General features: G+C 32.4%; 1 protein-coding gene across 1 annotated transcript; it reads right to left on the bottom strand.

Annotated features, from left to right (window-relative positions):
* Window positions 1-3,307: 3,307 nt before the first annotated feature.
* Window positions 3,308-8,945, bottom strand: LOC109791909 (Ras-related small GTP-binding family protein). The gene is made up of 7 exons (XM_020351274.3): window positions 8,446-8,945; window positions 6,050-6,141; window positions 5,826-5,967; window positions 5,025-5,329; window positions 4,279-4,332; window positions 4,074-4,201; window positions 3,308-3,708 (listed from the first exon to the last, which is right to left on the bottom strand). Exons 1-7 carry the CDS (start codon window positions 8,534-8,536, stop codon window positions 3,513-3,515), a joined length of 1,008 nt encoding a protein of 335 aa, XP_020206863.1. The 5' UTR covers window positions 8,537-8,945; the 3' UTR covers window positions 3,308-3,512.
* Between the last annotated feature and the right edge of the window lie 546 nt (window positions 8,946-9,491).

Here is a 9,491-nt window from a genome sequence, read left to right as displayed (position 1 = left end):
TATAAGACTTGAATTCCAAGACTTTATTTAAAAAGTTGAATGTAACAATGTCTATCCTTTCAAGCCTAACTTCATTACTTGATAAATTGTCCACTACAAATTATCAAAAATTAATATTTTTTTTTCTAGGCCATTGATTAAGTACAAATAATTTTATGCTAGCTGATTCATGTGTTCAATAGTTAATAAGAGGAGTGTTAAGCAATATTATACGTATTTTGTTACTAATTAAGAATTAAATTTAATTATATTTTTAATCCTTTATGTGTAACAATGCAATTTTAATATATTATATTCCATTTTGGTATAGTAGAAGTGACGTGAAAGAGAAGAGAAATTTGCACAACAATAATTGTGATAGACAAAAAATACCGATGATTAGCGGAAGAAAAAAAACGTATGAAATTCAATTTTAAAAACTTCTTTGCAAAAATACAAACTGCAATGCTCAATGAAAACATGATCACTTTATATGTCTTAAACCAAACAATTTCTATTTTCACTTTTTTATCTATTCACTTTTCTACACACCTCTCCCTTTATTTCTTTCATTTATACCAAACACAACATTAAATTTCAATTGTGTGAATTAGATCACCTAATCTAAGTATTGAAATTATTTAATTTTGGTTCCTTCCTAAATCCTTTGTTACATATTAAACACTTTTTAATGATGACACTTGAAACTTAATGTTACTTATACACCAGTATATTTCATAGGAGATAATAGAATCTCATATAAGTTTTATTTCATATCAAAACTTAAACTTGAGACAATGCATTAAGTTATTAAATCTACACATTTTGTTAGACATGTTAACCTTTTTACTGCTTCCCAAACCACCCACGATAGCAATTGTCTTTATAATCTCATATGTCAAGTTAACTGTTAAAAAGAAATCCAATTTAACATTTGCTAGTAAAATATAATGCAGATAGAGGAAGGACCTTTTGCTTGATGAAATTACCATCCATAACTTGATACCATTGTCTTAAACCAGTTAAACCTCTGTTGGAGATAAATTCTTGTTATCCATTTTTCAGTATTTGAAATGCTTGTGGCATATATATTTTTTTCCATTTTCAATCTTCCAAGTATATTAGGCTGAAATTGTGTAACAGTGAAAGAAAACATAGAGAAAAAGATAAGTTGCCATAAGTAAATTGTTTCACACACTCCTAAACCAACAGCTATGCATACAATTTGGACTAAAGTTCATCATGGTCAGAGTCAGTGTTCTCCTTCACCTTATGAAATGCTCCTTCAACTACTTTTGCTGCAGTTTCAGCACTTTCCTCGACTTTCTCTTTGCTTTTGTCAAAACTCTTTCCAACTGCTTCTTTCAACGTTCTTTTCGCACCATCATATCCCCCACCCCTGAAACTGACAAAACATACATATCCTTCATTACCTGCATTGCTATTTATACCAAAATATATAGGAAAAATAGCAAAAATATTATAATTTTTTACATCTCTCCAGAAAAAAATTGTTCATTCTTAAATTTTTTTTCTATATATACAAAAGTTTATGTGAATTAGATTTTGTGAACTCACCGGAAAATTCAAAGAGTTTTTACAAAGATACTTGTAGATTACTCACAAACTATGATACATTCTTTACATAAATAAAACTACTGTTTATAGAAATAAATAAAAAAGAAATGGGTTAGGGTTTGCATATGTAAGAGTTGGAACCTCATAATTAATTAACTTACTCCAAATTTGGTGGAGAAAACTGCATTTGCATATCATGCATGACAATTTTGAATTTCTCCCAAGAACTTTTGTGGGACTTTCTGAGTAGAGAAATGGTATCCATGAGAAACTTGGAAAGAAGGGGTTTTTCTGGGTAGTTTTGAGCAACATTTTGGGCAGCTTCATCATCAAGTGTTGCACGTTGGAATTGAAGAATGAAGAGGGAGCAGAAAAGAAGAAATAATAGGGGGGTTTTGGTGAATTTAACCATGTTAATGAGTGACAAATTGCTGAAGGTTTAGGTTAGAAAAGAGGGATGCTAAGGTATTTGGCTGATTTTGTAGTTAGTTGATTGCAGATCTCTCTACGTTTACCACATTCCACTACGTGGGGCTTCCGTCTTGCATGTAGTGTACCATACTTGAATATTTCAAAACTCAAATATTCTAACTATTTCTTCAAAGCCAAAAATAAAGATAAATAAATAGGAGCTAACGATAAATGATGCATCATGCATGAAATAAAAGTTTTCTACGTACCCAAAAACAAAAAGTGTGAACAATTTTATTTACGGTGGTTCTATGGTCAGAAACTTTTCGCATTATTTTAGAATTTAATTAGAATGTATTAATAACATAAAAAATATATTGTCATCTAATTAGTATTGTCGTCCTTTTATATTTATTTAAAAGTGTTTAAAAGTTAATAATATTTATTAAATCAACGATTCTTCAAACTTTAAAATTTTGAATTTGTAAAGAATAGTTAATTTATTATTTAAAAATTTTAGAGTAAAATAATCCAAAAATTGTGTATATCAAAATAAAAGGAATTGCTTTTATGTATATAAGTATAGATGATAAAAGATTTTTATTTTTTAATAATTACTTTAAAAATTATATTGAGAGTAATTTCTGATTAACTAACTGTTCTTTTAATAACGTTAACAGTGTGTCAAAATTAAATTCTGTATCTTATTAATAAAACAGCACCAGATATTTGACAACACTCACGGACAGAAAATGAAATTCGTATTGGTTTTAGTTTTGCTTACGGATAAAGCTATTTATGTTTTTGCATTGCGATTTGGAGTTCTATTCGGTACCATATGGTTGGAAAATAGAAAGTGTATTTAACAATTTCTGCAACCATACACCATTAGACTTTTTCTAATTAGGATCCTCTCAAGTGTAAATCACTGCTTAAAAGGGGAAAATGTTAGATCTAAATCTAACAATTGAAATATATTAAAATTTTATATTATAACAAGAATTTAATTTTAATATATTATCAATGTAAAAAGGAAACTATAGTCAATTAATTAAAAATGACTCTACTATATATGACTTGTAAAATAATTATTTTAAAAAATTAATAATTTTTTATTAAATGAATGTTATCTAAAGCTTTTTTTAGTGCAGACCTCAAAAAGTGTTCGGCTTGACCCTACTCTTACACTCCTAAGTCCAGAAGGCCTATTTGTATAATATTCAAACTCGATTTTAGGAGAATAACACAATTTACGGAATAAAATCGACGGAGTTTTATGAATGTGAATTCCATCTTATTTGGAGTGTTATGCTACCCGTAATGCTGTTGATAGTTTCAATAACAGGAAAAGAAAAATATGATATAAAAGAATCGAGCATGTATCATTTAAATTCTCCCAAACTTTGAACAAGTAGCTCCTCATTCTACTAAGAAAGCCTCTTAAAACGAATGAATCAATGGACAAGTTACAATAGGAACAAAGAATTTAAACAAGCATATAACTTCGTTCCATGCAAGAATACATCAGTGTAATACACAGATCTTCAAACATTAATATCTGAACGCTTTGTTCTCGCCACAGAACTGATTTCTGAGGAGCCTGACAAGGAAAATCTAGGGAAACTATAGTTTTCCGCCACTGAAACTGGCTGTTGAGGATACAGTGTGGGTGGTGGTGTTAAATTGCGTTGTGCCGGAAGCGGAGGAAGCATGTTATACTTGTAGGGATCACTGCTTCGACTGCAATCAACAATAAATTCTGTAAGGAGTGGCGCAAAACAAACTTAAAAGGGAAACACACTTGCACGCACACGTATACACACTAACACTCACGGTGAACTGATGATGAATGAGCGTGTACTATAATTTCATCACCAAGCTACCAAGGATTTGCTTATAATCTTACAACTACCGATTAATGCAATGAATCTAAGGAGACAAACCCAAAATTGCATCTATGCATGCATGTTTGCAAAGCGGAAAATATGAACAAGGTTCAGCCAATGAAATTGCTGGTAGTAGTAACTCATGGTGATGATATAAAAGCAAAGCAGCATGCCAGCACCAAAATGATTTTAGAAGGCTAGCAGAAAATAGTAAAATACCTTGTACTATAAGAGTGATCGTCTTCTATGAAATTTTCATCTATACGCTGAGCTGGTCTCTGAACAGAAGAAGGAATGGACCATGCTGGTGAAGGTGTTTCATCAGAGAAATATCTTCTCCTGATCAACTGAAAGGAGATGTACCAAAAAATTAGATGACATATCATACATTAAATAAAAAAGACAGATCAAAGACCATACTGACCATGCGGAAAAATTTCAGCACAGCCTCCTTGTCATACCTAGCTTCTTTGGCAGCCTGTACACATCCAACATAAAAATCACAACTATTACAACTTTACAAGAAGAATGAACTGGATAGAAACTATTCAACAGAATGCAGAAACTGGGCAGGTCTCGGCATCAAATGTTATCAGACATGATTTGTTACTTCAATGCGTCTCCAGTTCAATATTTTCTAAAGCGCAGCACAGTAGTGGGTAATCTAAATCCATTATTCATAATGAGCGGCTCAAAAGCATTTGCATGAATAAGCTTCAAGATATTACAGTTATAAAGATGAAAAGCTTAACAGTTAGCCTCTCAATTTTGAAAATGAATGGAAGCTGAAAATCTGCTTTTATACAACATCAATGGCACCAAAGTGAAATGTGAAGTTTCAATGCATGTCATCCATAATATTCACAATGTGCCTGGCAGCAAAAATAAGGGTATACAATACTAACTTGTTATGTTACTGTAGGTATTTTAATATTTTTTTTATATTAAGTAAACTTGTAAGAGTTTACGGAGCCTCCATGTGTTTACATAAACCCTCAAGTTTGACAACCTTAGTTGAAACTCTAGTAATTTGCGTTAACATTAGATTTATTCCAATGTACCTGAGTAATACATAATAATTAACACAAGGGGAGCATACTATCGTAAGCATTGAAAGTGGTGCAAAACAAACTTGTAAAACTGACACAAAATTTTAGTTCAGACACTTACAGCAATAAGGCCCCCACTACCAGGAAAACTCTCGGTCAGTGGAAGTTCCTCACTGGAAGGAAGCAAACCCTGCTTCTCGACCCATTGGCGTGCAACGTCAACAAGATTCCCACTGCTTCCTCTTGTACCCTCTTTTGCAGCAATATCAGCTTTGTTACCAATAACAATATATGGTACAGGAAGGCCACCAGGACCAGCAGATCCTAAAGGAGCTGAAAAGGTCCCAGTCTCAGCAATCCCAGCTGCCCACTTCTGCAAGCTAGTCTTTGTTCTTCTCTGTGAAAGATCATGAACAAAAATTATACCTGCAAATGAAGTCCAAACAAGGTTACAAAGTTTAAAAAATCAGACAGCCAACGTCAAATGTGCACTGACTGTTACTAATTTTAATTGTCAAAAAAGTTCCAGAGTACCCAAATGCCATTAAGAGACTTATGCAATTATCCAAGACAGTGGTAATTAGGGTATTTTGCAAATAAATGAAGTTCAGACTTAAGACAGCCAAATCTGTATCATTTCTTTTTGTAGATTTAAAACATTAAAGCTAAAAGTTGCATATCAAAATTTATTTATCTTCAACATGCAAGTCTTGAAAAAGAGAAACCAAGGATATATAGTGACTGTTTAAATATCGGATATCCTTATCCTTCTTTTCTTTTCCCCTTGGTCACAGATCTTGACCCTTCAACTTGTAGACTACCACATAATTAGATTGAATATACACAACAACTCTGTACAACGTAAGCAAGTACACAACTACACATTTTAAAAAGCTAAAACAATAGGAGCTTTTTCACTCACCATTAATCTGCGAATAGAACAGAGACCGACAATCTTTGTACCGTTCATGTCCTGAGACATCCCACAGTTCAACAAAGAAATCTCTCTCAGAATCACCTTTAAGGCTACTTGAAGAGCTGCCCGAATTTCCATAAGTAGTATGCTGAAAAAGAAACAGGATATTTGGTGAAGATTTTGGGTACAGAAACAATGTATTTCTTTTGTAGCCATATGGGGAGTTTTACCTTCACATTAACTGAACAACCAATCGTTTGAGGAGGGCGAGCAATGGGAGAACCTTTTAGAATCAAGTTAACTAAAGAAGTCTTCCCTACACCTGCAAGGATTAGAAAATATGACAAATCTACAACTAAGATATCTTTGAAAAATGTTACAGAGGGAATCATAAAGACCTTGACTGGTGCAACCAAACACAAGCTCAGAAAATTCTAATGATTTTATTCATCATATACCTATAGTTGACTCATGTACATCCAACTTTATGAGGGTTTAGAGATGGAAAGTAGCACCAATTAGGCCCAGAAAGGACTGACAACTTATGGGCCTGTTTGGTTTAAGGAAATGTTTTCTTTTTCTATTTCTATCTTTTCTTTTTACTAATAGTTACAAAATACATCCTTGGTTTCAGTTTGTTTACTGTGTTTGAAATTTTGTACAAGAAATAGAAAGACAACATTTTTTTGTATAAGGTGAAAACAGGTGACATTTTATAATTGTTAATGATTATTAAAAACAATATATAGAAACAGGAAACATTTCGTTAAACCAAGTAAGCCCTAAAGAGCTAATTTGATGTACATGACACTGTAATATCAATTAACACAAACCATAATTTTTTCAAAAAGCTTCAGAAGACACCATATGTGAGGATATTTTCCAATGCATGTTGCCCCTATGACAGCATATGCAGCAACTTAACTGTAACAATGGAGTATGTGAGCAATCTCACTATTAAGAAAGTCAATGTTAGGCATGCCAGGGAAGGCAGTTAGGCATAACTACCTGACTGTAACTGATCTAGTTACAGGGTAATGGAACTGAATAATATAAAGAGAAGAGCAGAGGGGAGAGGACACACTATGGATAAGTAAGTTGATGAAAGGGGAGGGTCTGGACTCTTGAACTCCCTGTGTACAGTGAGAGGATTCTCTATATTCTTCACCTCCCAATAAAGATTTCCATTTATATGTCTCGACTCTGATTCAGATATTACAGAATACTAAGGAAGAATTATTTCCATCCTCAGCCTATTAAACAACATTAGACTTTTGATTCCTTTCACTTAGAGTTGATTTATATAAATAGGTTTTACTTTAAATTCATTGCATTTAGTCATGTACAATCTGTAAAAAATGAGGTAGCCCATCATTTGCTCAAATCCTGATCCTTTACTAGAGAGTGTCCCTTGGATTCCTCCTCAGTCAAATAGTATTACATTTTGTCCCAGGATTTAATGTTCACATGAAAAATCTTGTTGCTGCTCTCAAATCTCAATCATTGGGACCGACTGTTTAGTATGTCCTTGAGATGATATTTAAAAAAATACTAATTTTAACCCAATCATGCTCACACCAATTCATAGTAGAAAATTACAATCCTAATAAATCCAAACTTTGTGGAGTCAAAGAACACCCACTCATATTTGAAGTTGTCCTAAAATCCTTGAACACTTGCTTCTGAGTAACTCTGAAAGTAAAGTTCACACATACAGGTCTCAAAAGTATGCCCAAATATAGTCTCATGAATTCTATACATTCTTGCATCAGCCAAAACTCAAGTCAAACCACACAAGGTTTCTCACCAACTTCCACCACCTTCCTAGTTGTTTCTCTTACATTAAAGAGCAATTCCTTTTGAAGCAGCCTACCTAAATTGATTGTCTAAAGCACAGGCCAAAAAGATATATATATATATATATATATATATATATATATATATATATATATATATATATATATATATATATATATATATATATATATATTCAAATTGAGTTTGTCTATACCAACAAGTTGTTGGTCCGGATAGAATTATACTAAGATCCATTAAATAAGATGTTAAATTCGAGCCTTGTATATGGAAAAAATGTGGTTAGGCTTAGGAGGAAACCCACTAAAAGAGGTCAATCAGGTTCTCTAGCAAATATTAACATCGGTTGTGGATATTGCACACCAATAACAGTTACCAAAAAAAAGAAAAAACCAGAGAGTTCATCTATAACCTTGCCCATAACATACCGCATGGCAGCTAAAATCATTAACATAACTCTTGTGTGTTATAACAACGGTATCACCAGAGCGATTACTTTTCTCAATCCCCCAATCTTTACAGTACAACCCCCTGCACTCAATCAACTTGCCTTTTGTCCACACCACACAATCACATAATTACCAAATCATTCCCACTCGAAACTCACCATAAAAATTAAAAGCATGCATCACTTATCCTAAAACCATAAGTAACATCTTTAAATTAATCCAACAATAGTGAACACACCCTAGTAGAGCACCTTAGAGTATAAACAACTTCTATTTTTATTCTAAAAAAGAAAACACATAATATCGTAACAATCAACACTATGAACAACAGCAAAAATAAAAAAAGGAAAAGAAAGATGGACCTGAGTCACCAACAACGAGCACTCTGACCTGGCCACATAGGACCCCACCGTTCAACTCTTTGTTCTCCCTCTCGCGGTCCCTCCAGAACATGATTTCCTATTCAGCAACGATAACTCAAAAAACGCCTTCACTAGTACTACCGCTACATGCACTCATCAAGTTCCGTCAAATGATTTCAAACACCGGTTTCTCGATACGCGCGTCCTGGATTCGGTTCCAAAGTCCATGTCACGGTAGAATCGCGGCGAGATCGGAGCGAGTTCCGTTGTGGCGCATCTCGCCTGAAAATGGGAAGTGAGAAATGGAAAAATAGAAAGCGAGAAAAGCGAATCGACGACGGATCTGAGGAGATTGGGAAGCGTGAATCGGAGGAAAGTGTGTAGTGTGCGGAAATGGCAGATTAAGGAAGAAGGAAAGTTTAAGGGATGAACAAAATTTGATCGTAATCATGCCATCTCTCTACTCATTCGTCTGAGCCACGCGATCCAACCATGCCTCAATAATTAATTCAAATTTAAATACATAAATGATATTGCATTACAAAGAAATTAACAAACTAGTATAATTATTTTAAACCATATTACTTTTAATGATTATTTACATATATTAAATATATTTAAAATTTTATATTTATTAAGATATAATTATATAAAATAGACATTCATTTTGTGTATTGTATAAATTTAAATTTTGGTGATGGAAAGTTTTATTTTTTTACAATTTTTTAGTTTTATGAATAAATATAAAATACAAAATATCAAAGAGTTTAAAGTCTAAACTATTTTTTTAATCTGAATATGAAATAAATTTTAAATTTTAGTCTAATTACCCTATTAAAATTAAAAACTTAGTTAAAAGCATTTTGAAAAGGTGAAATGAAATTAAAAAAATAATTATTATATTAAAAAGATAATTAACATTTTCGAGTTTTCGACAGCATGAACTAATAGAATTTTAACCGCGTTAGTAATTAAAAAATTTTATTAGAAAATTGTTAAACTATATAAAAAAAAAGAGTATTTTTAACATAAGTTTAATTAAGATT

The sequence above is a fragment of the Cajanus cajan genome, chromosome 2, assembly GCF_000230855.2.
Source record: "Cajanus cajan strain Asha chromosome 2, NIPB_CcT2T_4, whole genome shotgun sequence".
NCBI lineage: Eukaryota > Viridiplantae > Streptophyta > Magnoliopsida > Fabales > Fabaceae > Cajanus > Cajanus cajan.
Note: the sequence above shows the minus strand (reverse complement) of the source record. Positions and strands in the feature narration are given on the sequence as shown.